The sequence below is a fragment of the Aquila chrysaetos genome, chromosome 14 (genome assembly GCF_900496995.4).
Source record: "Aquila chrysaetos chrysaetos chromosome 14, bAquChr1.4, whole genome shotgun sequence".
In the NCBI taxonomy this organism is placed as follows: domain Eukaryota; kingdom Metazoa; phylum Chordata; class Aves; order Accipitriformes; family Accipitridae; genus Aquila; species Aquila chrysaetos.
In genome coordinates, this window is record NC_044017.1 from 20116616 (window position 1) to 20137672 (window position 21057).

General features: G+C 36.0%; 1 protein-coding gene across 1 annotated transcript in view; it reads left to right on the forward strand.

Moving 5' to 3' along the window:
- The window catches only part of KLHL1 (kelch like family member 1), a 239237-nt gene that overhangs the window by 76347 nt on the left and 141833 nt on the right, over positions 1 to 21057 (forward strand). Inside the window, 2 exon segments of the mRNA XM_030036596.1 lie at positions 487 to 623; positions 17396 to 17592. Of these exon segments, the coding sequence (XP_029892456.1) occupies positions 487 to 623; positions 17396 to 17592 (334 nt within the window).

A 21057-nucleotide genomic window follows, 5' to 3' on the forward strand; every position in this document is an offset into this window, starting at 1 on the left:
AATTTTTCTTTTTTTTGATGAGTAGCATTTAAGCTACTAACAGTTTTACTGAAGGTTGAAGGATTGTGTAAAGTCACATGCTGTTAGTAAAGTTTATAAAAAATAGGCCTTTAAGAGCAATGCAGAGTACCTCTGGAGTATGAAATGTGTTTCACTAGTAAGTTGCCTTTGATACTGAGAGGTTATCTTGTTAACAATTGGGACATCTGCATGACTGGAAAATTATCAGAAAGGCTGAGCGCTAATTTCTATGTCTGTTTTATAGTCATATGCTAATGTGCCACTTGGTTCATATCAAAGGAAGCAAAAACAAATTAGAATTAAATGTCATACTGTGTTTTGCTGCCTACATGCATTAATAATATATTGCTCCTAGAAATTTATAATTACTGTGAAAATATGTTTTTTAAAAAGGTTCTTTTTTATGTAAGAAATTTCTCATACATATATCAATGTAAATTACACCAGTTTTTAACTTTTTTGCAGACTTGTCCTCAGTTCTGTCTCTGACTATTTTGCTGCCATGTTTACAAGTGATGTTTGTGAAGCCAAGCAAGAAGAGATCAAAATGGAAGGCATAGACCCCAATGCACTGTGGGATCTTGTTCAGTTTGCATATACAGGTATTGTACTGCATACATTATACTTCCTATAGAGAAAGATGTTGATAATTTTGTTTGCTACATGCCAATGAATTGTATTTATTTTCTAAATACTTTCTAATCTCAAAATCATCCCTCAAACACTTATTTACCATTTCTAGAGCTGAAGTCAGATTCTTATCTCCTATCTCCAAACTGTTATATATGTCAAGCTTGGTAGGTACAAGAGACCAGTCAAGAAAATTATATATTTTTCTTGGTTTTCAAATACTTAAAAAGAGTGCCTCATATGCACGATTCAGATTACATGAGATCATTGAAGGAACAGCTGTATTTTTTGAAGAATAGCCCTATATAGCTGTTTTAGTCAAATTTCAGTTTAAATAATTACATAAATCTTTTAAAATTTTAAATAATAAAACACTTTAAAAATGTTTTATTATGAGTTGGATGTTGTCACTTTCATTTCTTGTTATAGGCTGGTTCTCTGCTGTGTAATGTAAACTTATGAATAACTCATAACTCAGAGTTAATAACTCGGAACTTCCTTCTGAATAGTTAATACATTTTAATGCATAATAGATTTGGTTTTTATCCTTCTTAAACAAGCTGTTATGCACAATGTATCTGAAACGCATTAATATGAAAGAATACTAAAGTTACAAAATAAAGTAATTAAAAGAGAGGAAATGTCAATAGTAAGATTTGTAGTCTGAATTTGTCTTCCCTTGCCTATGAATCATGTAAGTATAGAATATATGCTGTTTTCTATATTTCCTAAAAGACATCCTCATATTGTTTAAATTAACAGTATTTTATCATGATGTTTCTATTGAATATTTGATTATAGCTTCAATTTTAAATGGTAACCCATAGCCTGCAGTTTTAATCCTCTCTAAATACACATATATTAATTTAATCATAAGGTGCTGTTTGCTTTAATATATATAATCAGAATATGTGCTGTTTATTTTATGACATAATAACTTTACCATCTTAATAGGAAACAGAAACTGCAAATAAGCATAATTGAAGTTAAAAATGCTCTTTTTGATAATCATGTTTGAAAAATTTAGGTTCTAGGAATGTCATTTATATAGTACTCTACATGTTCAAAGGGTAGTGCCTACTCCCTTCAGTTGTAGTTTTGCCATTCAGGAATGTACGTCATCCAAAGGGTTTCAAGCTAGGGATCCATGAAATGAAGAACATGTAAGTAGTTTTTATCAAGCATAGGAAGGATACAATCCAATTACTAGGTATGAGTATAAAATGAATGGCACAGGAATACCTGATGAGTGATGAGATTCAGGAAACATGAGTCCATTTTGCATGCTAAAAGAGAACATGTATTGGATGCCATGGACCATTCTGGTTTTTATTACTCTGTCTTGCATTTCTGTTCCATCACGTTCTTTGTCCTGACTTATTCTGATTTATCCTGATTTATTCTCAGCTTGTATCCTTACTTCTTAAAATTCATATTAGATTATTTCTTTCTTTATTTCTTTTCTTGGCATCAGATGTCTTATCAAACTCCTAAATTTCCTAGCTACAGTTATGCTAGTAAATTAAACAGTGCTAGGGAACATTTGCAGGCATTGGAACACAATTATCTATATTGATCCTGGCAGTTTTAGCCAAATCCAACTAGCAGTCTCTCTAACAAACCTTGGGTGTAGCCTGGTGTCCCGGCTTTAGTTGGGATAGAGTTAATTTTCTTTCCTGTAGCTGGTATAGTGTTATGTTTTGGATGCAGTATGAGATGGATGTTGGTAACACACTGATATTTTCAGTTGTTGCTAAGTAGTGCTTAGGCTAAGTCAAGGATTTTTCAGCTTCTGATGCCCAGCCAGCAAGAAGGCTGGAGGGGCACAAGAAGTTGGGAGGGGATACAGCCAGGGCAGCTGACCCCAACTGGCCAAGGGGGTATTCCATACCATGTGATGTCATGCCCAGTATATAAACTGGGGGGAGTTCGCCTGGGGGCACTTGCTGCTCAGGAACTAACTGGGCATCGGCCAGCGAGTGGTGAGCAATTGCATTGTGCTTCACTTGTTTTATATATTCTGATCCTTTTATTATTACTATTATCATTTTATTATTGTTGTTGTTATCATTATTATTTTCTTCCTTTCTGTTCTATTAAACTGTTCTTATCTCAACCCACAAGGTTTACCTTTTTCCCCGATTCTCTCCCCCATCCCACTGGGTGGGGAGGAGTGAGTGAGCGGCTGCATGGTGCTTATCTGCTGGCTGGGATTAAACCACGACACCTGGATATGCAGACTCACCATGAATGTGGCCGTCCTTGTACAGAGGGCATGAACACTCAAAAGTGCTATGGATAATTCAGTGATAACTCACAGGTGATTAGGGAATTCCTAGAACATGGTCCCAAACTTACTCAGTTTATTGAAATTAAATGCAGTCTTTGTTCCTTGGTTAATCATTCTGTTTTCCCATGTTCTTTGCCAGATCAAAACCTGTCCCCTCAAACCTTATTTTTTTCCCTTCCCTTTCATTTCCACCATCTCTCATAATTCATCTGGCTTCATAATTTCTTATCTCTTTTCTTGCCCTCTGATTCCTTATTTACCACCAGTCTGATTCATGTCCCCTTTTCCTTTAAGTCAGTTCACTTTCTTCTTTGTGCTGCATGGATGTGGACAAGGGGAACACTGAAAAGTAAAGGAAATAGCCACTGTTCTGATACCGAGCAGTGTATCAGCCAAGAAAAACTCCCGTTCAACCTTTTAATCTGTAATCTGGAGCATACATAGTCTGGACAATATCTGGAGAATTTGGCTGCCAAATTCCAATTACTGACTGCACACTATGTGGAGAAGTTTTCAGCAACTCATGTCTGTGGCCAGTTTAGCTCTTTATTCTTTTACCCAAGGAGTAGCAAACCATTTTGATAAATGGGCAGTTATTAACTCTTCTATTTTCTTTTTCCTGTCACTACCTTCTTAGCACAAGGAGATTAAAAAAAAAAAAAAAATTCACGAATACTTGCTGCTGTTAGAGAGAAGTTTTTCCTTGGGGACTGTGGTGAGTTGACCTTGGCTGAATGCCAGGTGCCCACCAAAGCCGCTCTATCACTCCCCCTTCTCAGCTGGACAGGGGGGAGAAAATATAACAAAAGGCTCGTGGGTCAAGATAAGGACAGTTTAATAAAGTGAAAGCAAAGGTCGCGCGCGAAAGCAAAGAAAAACAAATTATATTATTCTCTACTTCCCATCAGCAGGCAATGTCTAGCCAATTCCTGGGAAGCAGGGCTTCAGTATGCGTAGTGGTTGCTCTGGAAGACAAAAATGTCCCCCTTCCGTCTCCCTTTACTTAGCTTTTATATCTGAGCTGACGTCATATGGTATGGAATATCCCTTTGGTTAGTTTAGGTCAGCTGTCCTGGTTATGTCCCCTCCCAAGATCTTGCCCTGCCCCAGCCTGCCATTGAGGGGGGCGAAAATGTTGGAGAGACAGCCTTGATGCTGTGCCAGCACTGCTCAGCAGTAGCCAAACTGGTGAGTTAACCTCTGTAAAATATATTAATTACTTTGGTATTTCCAAATTTGCTGTCTGATAATTTTGTTTGTTTTCTCATAGTTTCTACTTATGTGAGAAATAACAAATAATCATTCCTTTTCACCTCATTTGTGCAAATCATCACTTTGTCTGTTACTATTGTACACAATAAACCCTCATTTAGCAGATTACTTACTAATATCATTAAGAGATTAAAAAACATGAAATTGTGCAACACAGAGAGTAATTTTCATCCATTCTGAAATGAATATTTATTACCACCATGTACAACCTATTCTTAGACTTTCTTTAGCATAACTGATCTTGGTTTCAGACAGTATGGAAAGGCTGGTCACTGCTTCACAACCCCTTTGATATTGTCTTTTGTTATTCTAAGCCTTCAGTGACATGAAAAAACAAAACCAAAAAAATAAAACCAAAAAACCCAACTAAACTAAGTAAGATAGTTGAATTTTTATAATTTCAGTTCTGCAACTCAGTGAATTTTGAATCTGGTCAGAAAAGTTCTAAATATTATTAGGGAGGTAAAAATTTTGTTTTAGAACAAATTTGGCATATTTTTATTCCAGTTATGAAGGAAGAGAAATGTAAGGGTAAAAATATATTTTTGATGTAAATGTGATTTTGAAGCTTTTTCTAAAGGTCATTGGTTTTATTATTATAATCTCCTTTAAATATATAATTTCTCACTACAAATGTACTTTTCCCACTAGTTTTAGAATATGGGATGTGAAAGCTGCTTCCCTTTTTCAGTAATGAAAAAAACCTCAAGAACTCTTGAAAACTAGTTCGTGATTGTAGGTCTCACTTTTTTAAAATAAATAAAAGAAATATTTTTGCTAAAAATATAAAAGAAAGTGAATAGATCTTACTTATTTCAAAATGAGGCTATTTTCCTATGTTTATTTAAAACTTGTAGTGGAATTTAATGATATTTATGATAAAGCAGAATTCTGATCCAGTAGAGAATCAAAATTCCTTTACCCCATGAGCTAAAGATAATATTTTGCTACCATCATATTAGCTTCCATAAGCCTTTCTATCAATCTTGGTTGTTTATTTATTAGATTTAAGTCTTTAAACTCTGTATTTCAGGCGTTCATTTTTTAAGGGAAAATGTTCAATCTTCTTTGACCTAATTAAAAAGTAGCATTTTTTCCTTATCTGGTTTTGTATTTAGTCATTCAAAAGGTTTTCTGTTACAATAGGTCCTAAACAATTTTATTTATCTACGTAGATGTAAAAGATAGATGCATATAAACAAATAATTATATGTAGAGATCAAATATATATGCATATATTTAAAAAACTTCTCTGCTACCCTACAAAATAAAGGCTACATTTATTTTCAAGATGTCCCATTTTCATGATGACATTGTGTTCATTTATTATCAAGTGCAATTTCTTGTATAGATACTGAGCCTTTAAAAAGTTTTCCCATGTAAAAAATAACTAAATAATATCTCAATGGAGACAAAGTAGTTAGGTAGCAACACTAGTGAATTTAATTTAGAAAAAACAAACAAACAAACAAAACAACAACAAAAAAAAAGGTGTGTATTGTCTCTTCGCCAATTGTGTAAAGTTGGGATATTACTTTCTTTGCAAAGGATAATGAACATTTTGATCAACTTCAGAAAGAGCTTGCCGTCTATGAGAAATCAGCATATTGAATAAATCCAGTCACCTTTTTGAGGCTATATATATAAGTTGTACAAATCCTTAAGTAAGATAAAATGTTAATTTTTTTTGCTTGCTTCACTTTTTTTAAAAACTTTTTTTTTCTCCTTTTACAATAGGCAGTTCTTTTGGACTTTTTTTTTTTTATTCTTAAAGAAAATATTACTCTGTTAAATAAAGGAGTCACAGTACTTTATTATATTATGAAAGGCTTTATAATATGGTAAATTGTCATCCCTGTGTCTCCTAAATAGGTAGATGACAGAATCATGACATACTGTGAAGCTGGACCGTGTTCACTCATGTGTAGAGCAAATAGACTTCTAAATAATTGGCAAGGTAGAATTACATAGTGACCAGCAGAGCATCGAGTCCTGTACAGCCTTGATAGGAGCTGCTCCTAAGTGCAGGCAGCTGTCCATCTAAGAGTAGTAACAAGAAGACAGAAAATTAGACTGACAGAAATACTGATGTAAAGATAGTAAAAGGTGTTGAAGTTTCTGTGAAGATTCAACATGACTAATTATAAAGTTAATGTGATAGATGTACCTACCTACCTACAATGTACACAACTTGATTAAAGCTGAAAAAATTAAGATGTATTAAAATAGGTACTATAAACTCTACGTTAGATGGGCTTTGGGGTTCTTTTGGAAGTTGGGGTTTTTTTATATGTATAAGGATTATAACTGAAGAACTTAATTTTGTAAATAAATTAATAAGATAGTGGCTGCATAGTGTTTTATCTGAAATAAGCACAAAGATTTCTAATTATAAGCTAAATTATAATGTAATTACAAGTTGTATAATTCAAATTCTATATATAGATGTATATTTCTTAGAAAAATGCTGCATCAAAATTATGTGCTTCTTGTAGTTTGCATGGATTGACAAAGATAAACCACAAAGGTTTTCCTACTGGGTTTTTTGTGAAGAATCTATTTGACCAGTAAAAAATATGCAACCAGTGAAAAATTAAAATGCAAAATTAATCAATCCAGACTTTGCTGCATTTGGTTGGTTTATTCAAGTAAACAAATTATGTTTCGTCTGTGATATAACAGAACTATAACAGAAACAAAATTTCCTCTTTTGCATGTCTGTTAAATGTTTCATGTTAGCCAGCTGAGGAACTCTGAAGCCAACACTGATGTGCAGCAGCTATGCAGAAAGTATGTTTCATTTTTCAAGCAGCAAGATGATTGATAGCAGAAAATCTAGGATTGAGATCCTAGTGCCCTGGGGTACATGGATATGTATTCTTTGATCTTTTTAGAACTCAAGATAAGCAGTAATACAGAAGAGTATTTCTTTACCTCATTTTCTTAGGTAATGCTTCTTTCTTGATCTTAAAACTTGAGTTTTCATTATTTGCAATTATGCTTAAATGTTTTAGATAGGACTGGAACTAGAGATTGAAATTCTGGTATTTTGCTGCCATTGGTGACTCTGGGAGCCTTCCTTTGAAGTTACAACAGAGCTGTGAAGTTACTACAGATTTCCTCATACTGCATTGAGCTATGTAATTAGTAAGCGTTCCCAACAGTGATCAGAAGAATAGGCTGGTGCTTTCATACCATTAATGAAATTGAAAAAGCGAAAATCAGTTAACTAATAGAAAACAGAATTTCCTTGATTTATTTATGCACATCTGAAAAAAACCAATAGAGCATGGATCATACATGGAAGAGGTTCAAGCTTTTAATTAGATTTTATTTGGGTGATTCTTTAATTAAAGTACTGTCAAGTATCTTCTCTGTCAGTGTTATATCGATAATAACTCACACAGGGCAGACAGCAGGGATGTAGCAAGAAAGAAACTGCCTTTAAGCACAAGGACCCTTAGGTTCCTTCAGAACAGAAGCTTTATTAATTAAATATCCCAGGGAGGTTTGTTTTTTGGTTTGGGGGATTTTTTAATTTTTTTTTTAATTGCTGAAACTCAGTTGTCTATATGAATAAACAGTGACAATGATTGCTAGTATAGTTTTGGCCTGTGCCAATTTATAATGTTCATACAGTCCAGGGGCTATTGCAGCCACAGGATTGTTCTTCAACATGCAGTTTGAATGTGACTACCATGGTTTGGAGGATGACAGAGTTTAGTGTATAACTGAGGCCATTTCATTCCAGTTAGCCTCAGTGCTAGAGGGAAGTCCCAGACAAGCTTAACCTAATAGATATAATGTAAGGCTGTATGTATATTATTAAATGCATCTGCTTAGACAAACAATCCCTAGCTCTTGGGTGATGGTAGCCTGTTTACAGTGTTTCAGGCTACTCTCCTCTAGGAGATACTGATCACATTGAGAACTGGAGTGACCCCTGATACTGTGCGTATCGTGAAGGTCTTTGCCTCTACCTCTGTGACATGTTAAGTTCAAGAGTTTGTTCTGTGGTATCATGTTAGAGACCCCTGTGAATGTGGACCATCTCTATCTAGGACTTTTTGCAGGAGGCTATGACCTGCTGCTGTCCCACAACATTTGCTCTGCCATGTACTCTGCCGAAGTCATGGTTGACTTTGCATTTTCACAGGATAAGCCCTTGTGAATTTCCATTCACTTCAGATGGAAGATCAATTGTTCCAGGAACTCTGGGATGAGTGATAAAAGGACAAGTTAAGGTAATTGAATTGACCTGGAAGACTTTGTAAGCTATTGTGTAATGGAGAGTACAGTGTAATGGAGAGTACAGAAAAATGGTCGTAAGTCATACCAGATGGTGGTAGACCTTGAATAAACTTAATTTCTGGATATGGAAGATCCCCTGTGAAGCTCTCTTCCAGAAGCAGATACTTGTCATAAACCATTTTCAGGAGTCAATAAAGAAAAATTTGCAGTTATCCACAGAAGCCTTGTTTATCAGGGTTGCTCTAATTTAGGAAGTGGGAAGGTGGCAGTGATCTCATAATCTGCAAAGCCATCATTCAGATTATCTGTCCACAAATGTTGTGCATTGACTACATTTCCAAGACCATATGTACCTTTGCTCCAGTTACATTTCTTACTAGTGCTGGAGCAATTGACAAGATTCATGTTTTCATATAATATTCCTCATTAAGTTCTTATTTATGCATCAGCAAAGCCTTAGTGCAACACCAGGGATTATTCCTGGGTTGAATTATCAGCTATACTCTCCATGTGTACAATGCAAGAATCTTCCAAAGTTCCTCACTGTAACTGTAGGACTAAACTGTCATCTTCCTTTCATTTGTAGATGTCAGCCTGCTTGGAATAAAATACCTTCATACACTGCATGTCTTTCTGATCCTGAAACAAACTGTGGGCTTTCACGTAATTCAGGTCTGTAGGAAACTGCAGAGACTGCCTGCCTCCTTTTTTTTTTTTTTTTTTTGAGTAATCCGTGCTCCGAGGACCTTATGTCCCACTGGAGCAGATGTTTTCCATTCCCGTCACTGAAACATTAAGTCCTTGCTCGTTCCTGGAGTTATACAATAAAATGAACTGTTACTGTTCCTCCTTTTACCCAGGATACTCCATCAAGTGACAGAATTTGCAGTTATGTATTAGGAACCAGCTGTTTTCTCATTCTTTTGGTGCAGTATATGAGAATTTCTTGGAAAAGAGCTCTAAACTGCATATCCATAAATTTTGAGTATTCAGAATGAGGGAGACTGTTATGGGGAGATAGCTAGTGACTGTGTCTCCTTGTATTGTGGTGCAACCTGCTACTCCTGAGAAGTCAGTAAGAATAAATTCAGGCAGACTCAGGGAAGCAGTGAGTGTGGAGTGGGAGAACAATTAACTGAGTGCACTGCAAGGTGCATTTTTAAAGCTGTCCCTTGCTAGGTTCAAAGTTCTCCATCTCTGAAGAAAGAATAAACCAAGCATTAATACAGGACATGCCTGAAAAGTGAGAGGGTTCCTTTGAGTGGAGTGCCATCCTTCTGTGTTGTCATCTGGTGCATGCCATGCTGTTGCCTAAACAGCATCAGTGAAGCGATCAGAGAGGCTGCTGTAGCATGGGATACCTCTTTAATGTGGTTCTTTCTGGAGTTCCTGCAGTGGAGACGTGTACACATCTCCACTCTGCTGAGCTCAGCTGCCTAGCTGTGTAACCACAGTTCCAAAAGAAAGCAAGAACTTCAGGAAAATGATAATGGCAGTTTGTAAAAAAGGTCCTCACCTTTCACATGTTTCTCTGCTCCTGTCCCTGCATTGTAAAACTTACCTTAATTCCCTTTCTATTTTGTGCCCATCACACAGCGACTGTGCTGCAGTGTACCCACAGAACAGGATGCGACTGTGGTATTCACTTCTCCCAGCAGTGCAATCCAGCCCAAAGCAAAGCAGATTTCATTAGACTGTAAGGTGGACTCATAAGCAAAAATCTTTTGTTGGCAATTGATGCCTCCACCTCTGTAACTTTTTGTTCTTTAAGCGTGGATTTGAACAGCTCTGTGATACCATAGCACAAGCTGCCAAATCATCGCCTGAGAATTTGAGAAGCTTATTCTGGTAGAAGTGAGTACTGCTGCTTCTGAGCTAGCTTCAGACGTGGAGAATAAAATACTGCTCCTTCAAACCTGAAGGCTGAGCTCCTTTGTCCTTGAGACATTTAAGACTTCTTTTGTTTGTTTGTTTTTTCTCCCCAGAGGTCAGGGCTTGGTTGTGTTCAGTGTAATAGAAAGGCTATATCTCACTGAGATATAGATACTGAGAGTGTGTATTGTGTGGTTTTGATTGCAGCAAAAGGACCTGTGTGAGGCAGGTCATTTGGGACAGTTCCGGAAACCTGGGCGGTGTGCTGGAAGCCACAGGTTGTACACTCCCCTTCATACCGTCGATAGAAAGCAACCAGTGGAATAAAATCTCCCTGAAATGTACCTAGTATTCGGTACAAGTCTTTTGGAAGAAAACTTCCCCCCCTTCCTCGGTATGAAGTTTGGTTTTGTTTACAAAAGTAAATTTCTGGAGTGGTTTTCAATGTGTGCAGCATGATGTGCAGGACCTACAGTCTGAAAGCAAACCTAAGTATTGAAGTCCATTGACTAAAAAGAATTAAGACAAACTAAGGCCTTATATCTGAAATGAGCTTTTGGGAATAATTCTTGTCATCTTCCACCCTATTTGGTGTATGAGTGCAAGATTTGTGCTGTTGGAAATTTAGTTAGTAAATCTTGTTTATGTTTGCATATTTTTGAGGTAACCTTTTTCTTGGGATTGTTTCTTTGTTTGTTTTAACCTGTGAGTTTATATTCCTCTATTTATATATAAAACTAAGCTTTAAATTTCCAAATATAATGACTATATAATAGTTGAATTATTGGTGATGTAATTATTAACATATTGATCATCTACAGAAGTACAAACGAGTAATCTTTAGCAAATAACCCCAACAATGAAATTCATATTTTAATAATTTTTCTATAGCCAATGGAAAAACATATCTTCAGAGCACTAATATATCTTTCTTCACACTTTATAAAAAGGTTTTTTGAAGATTACACTCACAGCGAAAATTATTTATTGTTTTTACTCTTGTTATTTGTATGTATATCTTACAGGTGACTAAGTTCAAATATCTAAGGTGAGCTAAGGCACATGAATTGCAGTTGCTTCATAAGGGTAAAGTAGCATCTTAATGTTTCTCTCTAAAAAGCTGATATTTATAGGTCAGTGGACAAATTTTCTTTACAAACATGACATTTCAGGTATACAACAGAGGTGTTTTGGGTTTTTTTCAGACCAGGAGATGAAAGGTTACCACATGATGGCATATTTTGGCTAATACACTTTTCTGATCTTTAGCCAGACATTTGCAAGAGGGTTACTGCTCAGGAAGGATTTTAATTTGTTATTAGGATTTCCTTATCACTCTGCAATGTTGTAATTTTCCGTGCCATTGAAATACAGTGGACTTTGGCAGTACTAGGAAATGACCACGTGATTAGACCAGTTTAGTCTGCTTACTCAGAAAAGATGTAGCATGATTGGGGTGTAAATAATGGTACAGCTTTTTAAAAGAGTGAAGCTATTTAATTTATAAGAATTCTCACATTACTGTGATGGAGGCATTTTCATTTTTGGCAAACTACATATTTTTATGGCTGTGGAAACATTTATTAAATTATTTATTTATACGTAATAATACTTAAATATAAATTTCATATAAAAATTGTTATTTGAAATGACAAATTCCCATGTTTGGTAAAGAAGAGTTCAAAAGCTAGCACCATAACTGAAAATGTAATTGAGTATCTCATCATAGTCAAAAGTTATATATCTGAATCAAGTGAATGCTTTCCTGATTTTAACTTTAAGTGTTTTTAGAGATTATTTCATAGAAATGTAAATGAAAATTATTTTGAAAAAAATCATTTTAAGTCCCCTATGTGAAGAGGCATTAAAATAAGTTGTCCTTTTCAAGAGTTGAATTTTATCCACAGGGATTAAAAAAGACATGTTGTATGAACAGAAAATCGATCTGTTCCAATCAGATGACTCAGTTTAGTTTAGAATTGAGGGGGATTGAAGTTGTTCAGGACAGGAAAAATTTTCTGTTAGGGAAAAAAAAAAAGTCACTGGGGAAAAAATAATTTTCCTACTTAAGTCATATGGTTTAACTTGTCTTTTATTTATTGTGGCTGATACCAAAATGGCTGCCAAAAAATCAAGTGATTCATCAACACCCTCAAGTAAACACATCTTTGGGTCATACCTACTTTTGCAGTTAATTTGTATTTGGTTTAGGTTTTGTAAGATGATTAGTCTGATAATAGGAATGGGCAGATCCTAAGTTTTTTCCCCAATTTAAATTACACTGTTTGTGTATGGGCCTACTCCCTTTTGGGGTAGTAATTATTTGTTTATTTGAATACCTACAGCAAAAAAATGAGCTGCCTTTCTGAATTTTCACTGATGATAAATGCCAAACTGTAAGGAAATAAGCACAATCAGCTATAGAGTGCCTGTTTTCCTCACTTGCAGCTGATGAGCGTGGTCTGCAGCAAATAATAGAAAATAAAGAAGAGTTTGATCAGGAGAAACGTCTGCAAAGGGAATATACTGTCTGTCATGTTTTCTTTTCTGAAAACAACTTCACCTTTATGAAAAGTGTGGGAGATGATAAAATGGAGAATTTATCTTTTAAGGCATAGGTCAAAATCCAGGAATCAGCTGGAGACTAAAAGATGTTCTGCTACAGGGAAAATACTTTTCAATGCATTCTTCACTGGCTGCTATTCATGGATGGACATAAGAGGTGATTACTACACATTACGTCATTACCAGGAGTTCACAGTAGCTGAAAGAATGATCATCAGAATTGGACCCAAATAGTGTTTAAAGTGTGTAAAGCATTTCCAGACACTTCATCACATGATACCTGATGATTACGATGATTCCAGTACTCTGTGTTTGGGAGCAGATGAACTCAATTCATATCAGCAAATATAGATTCAAATATATATTAATCTCATTCTAAAGTAAATGACTAAAACAGGGCAGATGATAACTGCTCTAACACCTCATATTTCCCTCCATTGACTATAAAAGGAGATCTCAGATGATTAGCTCAGGTGGCTACATAGCAGATACCTAAGATTTGGTAAGATTAATGATAAGCAATGCCAACAAGGTCTATGATAGCAATATGAAGCATAGCACCTTTTTTATAAGCTTTTTCTAGTCTTCACTGGAATTTGATGCTGTTTCAAAAAAGCAATTTCTTCTTGTAACCGTAATTGTAAGCAATTAATCTACTATGCAAAATCTGAATAAATATCTGCTTTTATTTTAAAAAATGGAGATCTATAGAGATGCTGCGTTCCTACAACTGGTTAGCCTATGGAAATAATTCCATTCAGAAACTCTTCAATACTGCAACACAACTGATTAAGACACTTGAAATAGAAAGGTTAAAAAGATAAATACCTGATTAAAAGGAATTAGTTCTAGCCTTTCTTTCTAATTCCTTGACACTTCCCATGACTTCACTGGTGCATCCTTACTCACAGCTGTCTTAAGAATGTTGAAGAGTCTTGCTATGAATGGATAAATGTGTAATTACAAGAGAGAAAACATTTACTGTGCCCGTGAGGTCAAATGATATTACTGTGTGTTATGGGTATGGGTTAAAACGTGTTGCCTGTGCACAGATTAAGTGAGCAGTACCTACTGAGCAGTCCCACCATATTTGTATTGATACGTCCTGGGCAATAGCTGTTGGAGGCTGATTCCTGTGACATACACTGACCTTACGACTTACATCATGCAAAAGTGGTCAAAGATACAGTGATTCCCTATACACAAAATTAGTTGCAACAGTGTAGCCTAAGCAGTAAAAGAAGGAATAAAAGTAAAAGCTATGATTAAAAAAAAAAGGAAAAAATCCCCAAACTGTCCCTTAACTTGGAAAAAGATTTAGCAAAAAAAAATAAAGATATCAGGGAATTTTTATATATTATCTTTGCTTCACATTTGGTAATGAGGTAATAAAATTTATGTATTCATTATAAGAATGCATCCTAAAGACAGGCATTTTAATTTCTGCATAAGCAATGCACATAAAATTTGTCACAAATAAAACAGTAATTTAGAATAACAATTAGAACTCATTAAAGTTCTTTTGATTGTTTTTTTCTCATATATTTTTTCATCCTAATTAATGTAATACAAAATGAGATTTTAAGCTTTGGTTAATTTGTTTTGCTCAGACCAAAGTACTTGTGCAAGCTCCTTATTGCCTAAAATTGTCAAGGGGAGGTGAATTGAAAAAGCAGTAATATTAATGCCCCCTTGAATATCCTATTAAACATTTTTCAATAGATGCTTGGATCTTCTAACTGTCAATATGAAACTGTCTGAGGAGTTGACATGGTATATACTGAGTCTCTTAACAGCTTTTTTTTCAAACTCTGACCATGCTGAACATTTGATATCTCAGAAGAATTTGCATAAAAATGTCATAGCACCCTTCTGAAAAAGTGAATACAGCCCTTGTGACCAAATTTATGAAGGTGTTTTGATGTTTAAAAATGAGAATAAGTAAGACTTGGAAAGCATTTAGATGGATTAGATACTTATCATTGAAGCTAATGCTTTGTAAAAGCAGGATCCTGGAGAGCCCTATCTTACTTCTTACCATGTTTGTGCAGAAAAAAAAAGAAAAAGAAAAGGCAGGATAAGACAGTACTGAAAGAAAGAACAGTAAACTCCTCTTTAACTCAGGCTGAGTGTATTTTTCTAGCTCTTATCCTAGATGTATTAAGTAGTTAATTGGTGTTTCTGAATTTAGTTAAAAATAAGTCAAGCTATAGTGTATTCATATCTCCAGATCTCCCAGAAGCCGTTATATGTTTACTCCCTTGATTAATGTGTAAGGCAGACACTTGTTCAGTCTTCCATAAAAATGTGAAGGATCTCCTTCAAAATTATCATGTTGGTTACATAAATATGTAATTTAGAAAATAGATCATAATTTTTATTGACTTAAACTTATTTTAATCCTACTAGTTCACAACTACTACCCTGCTAGTACTAGTTTTCCTTAAAATTAACAGGAAATATCTTCAATTTGAAAATAAATAGATAGATGTGGCTTCAGCTATTTCCTTTGGGTTCTTCTCCTAAGGCTACATTTAGTAATAAAAAGCTTTTACCTTTCTTCACAAAGCGTGGCGATTCTTTCAGTTCTTCTGTAATTCTGTAAACGTTACCTGGATCAGCTTTGTAGGGCCAGAGACTTCTTCAAGCTCATCATTGAAAAATAAATAATATATAAGAAAAGCAGATTTAAAACTCCGTTTTTCTAATTTTGTTTCCATCAGCACATTTCTCAGTCCATCTACTTTTCACAGCTGTTTTGCACATTTTTTTTTCTTCCTTTTGGTACTGGGATGATCAGTTTGTATTTGAAAACAACTATCTTTTGATAGCTTCCACGTGACACAGCAGAACTATATTCTAGATAATAAATAGTGTGTTGAGCGAGTCGTTACCTGCAAGCATGCAGCAAATGTGGGAGTGTCATTGATAAATATATGGGTCAGCCAAGAATCAGCTGCTGAGCATGCTTTCTGACTACACTGCATAAATGTGTGGTGGACAGAAATGATCAGAAAAAGTCAGATAACATAAAAAGAAACTTAATGTGACATTAATTGAACCATAAAAATAAGCAGAGGAAAACCACTGATATTATGCTGTGTACTTGATTTGATGCTCTAACCTTTGCAAAAGGATGTATTATAACTAAATCCAGTAAAGTATAACTTCCCGGTTTCCATCCTGTATTAAAAGCTCCAGATATAGTGAAAGGAGAGAAGGTCAGATCTTCAGTGTTATAGTTACTGTATTTTGGGTTTGGTATTGCAATATAAAGCAGCTTTTCTTTGCAATGGCATTCTGTGAAGTTGAGGATTTTAGAACTCCTCTGTGCCATGTGATAGAACTATTAAGATTTGTAGATTTCTCTTTATGTGACAACAAATATAAAATTTGTGTGGGGAAAAGAGTGAGTTTATCTAACTGTTGAACTATATTACTTTGAACAGAAAGATCAATATACACTTAATCCTCTTACAGTTTGAAATGATCTTTCCAAGCACAGCAAATTAAAATCAGAAGTGTTAGTTTCTTACAATTTATGTTATATTTACACATTTTAATTTCCTATTCTTTTCTCCAGTTCTCCAAGACATCCTTGCGATCTCTAATTTATAGTTTCTTAAGTTATTAATGTAAAAGATTTGTAAGAGATATTAATGTAAAAAAAAATTCATTTAAAATGAAGGTGGGGGAGCATGACGACAAGAATGACACTTATTTCTCACTAAAAGAAATAATTTTTTAAGCTTATTTTATTCTATTTTGTATCAGTCTGCCAGATAAAGATAATGATTTGTGAAATTACAAAATTAAGTGCAATATAAGTATTAATTAATGAAAGATAAATATTATGCATCCATATATGTTCTTTTAGCTAATAATAAAGTCTTTTAGAAGAACTATGTGCTAAGAGAGGCCTCCCATATGTTACTCTGATACAGTTAATCACGAAGTCACATTACAAATAAGCAACATGAAGTTTGAAGATTTTAAGCCCTATTTTGAAGACATTTTTATGGTTTTAGTTATACTATGTTAGGCAGTTATTTAATTCTTTGCAGGGAGGTAAATGGCTGTGAGTTTTGCTCTGTACCACTGAAGATAATGCAAGTTTTATCAGCAATTTCAATGAAAAAAAAACCCCAAACCCCACAGCCTGGTTGATATCCAGAGACTTACTCAGATTTTAGTCTCATTATAGAAAGAAAACCATCATTCCCAAGTCTCCTCTTCCTTTCCACACTTTACAGTCTCTCTTTGTATCCCTATTATATAGTTGAATTAACAGTAGTTTAAAAAGAAATGTTTCTAATACTGTAATGTTCAGGTCACTGAGGTGTCCAGTCAGAGAGACTAATCCTCCTTCTATTCACTTTTTCTGTAGAGTTACTTATATAGACCTAAGATTATTTATAAAAGATCTTTTGATACTGCATGTTTTGTAAACACCAAATAAAGAAGTTTGCATGTGTTATCAATCCTTTTTTTTAGGCTGCCTGGAATTGAAAGAAGACACCATTGAAAATCTTCTAGCAGCTGCCTGCCTCCTCCAGCTCCCACAAGTAGTAGAGGTTTGCTGCCATTTTCTAATGAAGCTTTTGCACCCATCCAACTGTCTGGGAATACGAGCATTTGCTGATGCACAAGGATGCACAGAGCTTATGAAGGTGGCTCACAACTACACCATGGTAAGGCAGTTTCAGAATACCTAAATTATGATCTTGTGAATCCTCTATATCTTCTGTAAGTAAAAATATCTTAGTTTTTGGCTTGAAATTGTTCGGTATGTGTATGGAACTTTATTTCATAAGTGGCCCTTTTGAAACCATAGGAATGGTAATTCCTCTCAACTTCAGTGAAGTTATGAAAATAGGCATGCTATGATGAATGCACTGTCTGCTGAGTCAGAACTGTATATGCCTTAACTAGATGCATGTTCACATACAGGTGATGAAAGTAAAAGGTATCTGTAAATCCTTAGAATACTTTTTAATCATGGTTCCTTTTTCGTTAGCTTTAGGGAAGCTTTGTAATTGTCATTGGTATTGGGTTTGTGTGGCAAGGTTTTGGTAGCGGAGGGGGCTACAGGGATGGCTCCTGTGAGAAACTGCTCGAAGATTCCCCGCCTCCAAGTCAGACCCGCCTCTGGCCAAGGCTGAGCCCGTCAGCGATGGTGGTAGCGCCTCTGGAGAACAGATTTAAGAAGGGGGAAAAAAAGTTGCTGTGCAACAGCAGCTGCAGCTGGAGAGAGGAGTGAGAATATGTGAGAGAAACAACCCTGCAGACACCCAGGTCAGTGAACAAGGAGGGGGAGGAGGTATTCCAGGTGCCAGAGCAGAGATTCCCCTGCAGCCTGTGGGGAAGACCATGGTCAGGCAGGCTGTCCCCCTGCAGTCCATGGAGGACAGCACTCTGGAGCAGGGGGATGCCCGAAAGAGGCTGTGACCCTGTGGGGAGCCCGCGCTGGAGCAGGCTCCTGGCAGGACCTGCGGCCCCATGGAGAGAGGAGCCCATGCTGGAGCAGGTTTTCTGGCAGGACTTGTGACCCCGCGGGGGACCCACACTGGAGCAGTCGGTGCCTGAAGGACTGCAGCCCATGGAAGGGACCCACGCTGGAGCAGTTCATGAAGAACTGCAGCCCGTGGGAAGGACTCTTGTTGGAGCAGTTCGTGGAGGACTGTCTCCCATGGGCGGGACCCCATGCTGGAGCAGGGGAAGAGTGAGGAGTCCAGCCCCTGAGGAGGAAGGAGCAGCACAGACAACATGTGACGAACTGACCATAACCCCCATCCCCCGTACCCCTGTGCCGCTGGCAGGGAGGAGGTGGAGAATTCAGGAGTGAAGTTGTGCCTGGGAAGAAGGGAGGGGCTGGGGGAAGGTGTTTTAAGATTTGGTTTTATTTCTCATTACCCTACTCTGGTTTGATTGGCAATAAATTAAGTTAATTTTCCCCAAGTTGAGTCTGTTTTGCCTGTGATGGTAATTGGTTGAGTGATCTCTCCCTGTCCTTATGTCGACCCAGCAGCCTTTTGTTGTATTTTCTCTCCCCCATCCCACTGGGTGGGGGGAATGAGTGAGCAGCTGCGTGGTGCTTAGTTGCTGGCTGGGGTTAAACCACGACATTGTTGTTCTGCATGGTGTCCCAGTTTCAGCTGGGATAGAGCTAATTTTCTTTCTAGTAGCTGGTGTAGTGTTATGTTTTGGGTTCAGTATGAGAAGAATGTTGATAACACACTGATATTCTCAGTTGTTGCTAAGTAGTGCTTAGACTAAGTCAAGGATTTTTCAGCTTCTGATGCCCAGCCAGCAAGAAGGCTGGAGGGGCACAAGAAGTTGGGAGGGGACACAGCCAGGGCAGCTGACCCCAACTGGCCAAGGGGGTATTCCATACCATGTGACGTCATGCCCAGTATATAAACTGGGGGGGATTTGGTCAGGAGGGGCTGATTGCTGCTCAGGAACTAACTGGGCATTGGTTGGTGAGTGGTGAGCAATTGCATTGTGCATCACTTGTTTTGTATATTCCAATTCTTTTATTATTATTATTGTCATTTTATTATTATTATAATTTTTATTATTATTATTATTATCATCATTATCATTATTTTCTTCCTTCTCTGTGCTATTAAACTGTCTTTATGTTGACCCATGAGTTTTACTTTTTTTTTTATTCTCTCCCCCATCCCACCAGGTGGGGGTTAGCGAGCGAGCAGCTGTGTGGTGCTTAGTTGCCAGCTGGGGTTAAACCATGACACACAGAAACAATAATAAGGGAAGTTTTGGGGTTTTTTTTGTCAAGAATTATCCTTCCTTTTATTCATCTGTGAATTAGATTAAGGCAGAAAGTTGAAGACAAAAAGAATTTTATCTGACAATATTTTAAATTTTTCTAGTTACACCTGACAGAACAGGTATGGTATTAATATTAAAAATTAATCAGAATCAATGAAGCAAAAATATGCTACTTATTCAGCAACTAAGTCATATCAGTAGCCATTTGATTCTTCATAGTTTGACAAAATTAAAAACATCTGGCTCATGAAATTAAACTTACATAAAGAGTAGATTACATATCATATCTGAGAAATAATGGTCCCTTAAGGTCTATAGTGAAATTATTATTGAAGTAATAGAGCAGGTTTCAATGAATCTGCTTTGCTTGTCCAGCAGTTATGTCCTTATTTTATTTATTCTTTTCTGTAATTAATACCATGTTGTAATTCACGGGTTTAACTGTGTTTTTCTTACCACTACAGCTCAGGTAGTTATACCCATTTTACACTTATGGAGCTAGTTCTGTGACTGGTTTTAATTTTCTCTGTATTTAGACATCTAAAATGTAGTTTTCCAGGTCCAAGCTAATCAGTTTAACATTCATCTGTCAGTGGAGAGAAGCAAGCTGTCAGAGCAGAATTTATCTAATCTACCTTGAAATGAGATTGCAGTAGAAATGAACAAGTATGGGTTGAAAAAATTGAACCTTTTTATCAATATGGTTTTTAGATTTATGTATTACTTTGATTTTTTCACTTTTTTGAATGAAAAGCAATAGAATGAACAATGAAAAAAATTTAAAAAACCCTAATAGAGAAAACCCTTGATTTAAAAAAAACCTCATGATTCTTTGAAACAATTTATTGAAATATTTTTGCGGTGAATGAAGTTACTCATTATAGTGCATTTGAAGACTTGTGACTGATACATATCTGATGTATCACAAAGTTCACAAAGATCTGTGCCCATTTCTAAGATATTAGGTATATTATGTAATTGATTATTGTTTTTAATGGTCAGGTCTACAATCTGAATTACTTATAATGGGAAAATCACCAACAAAAGATGGTAGATCTAAAAGGAAGCCAGTTGTAATTAATAAGCAAGCTGTGATGTAACTATAATTACATTTGCAAGCATGCATAATAGTCACACGTTCTCTTTGCTGGAAAAACAAATAATCACATCTATTCAGTTATGCAATTACAATATTTTTTTCTGTACATGATTGAAGTTTAATCCTAAAAGTTAAGCTTCGTAGTGCATGATATTTTCATAGGCATTGTGTTACTGCATTTAGGTGTGAGGCAGCTCGCATCTATTTGCTTTACTGTTCTGCATTAAAGGGTGTGGATGACCAGTTGTGACTGGGGGAAGGG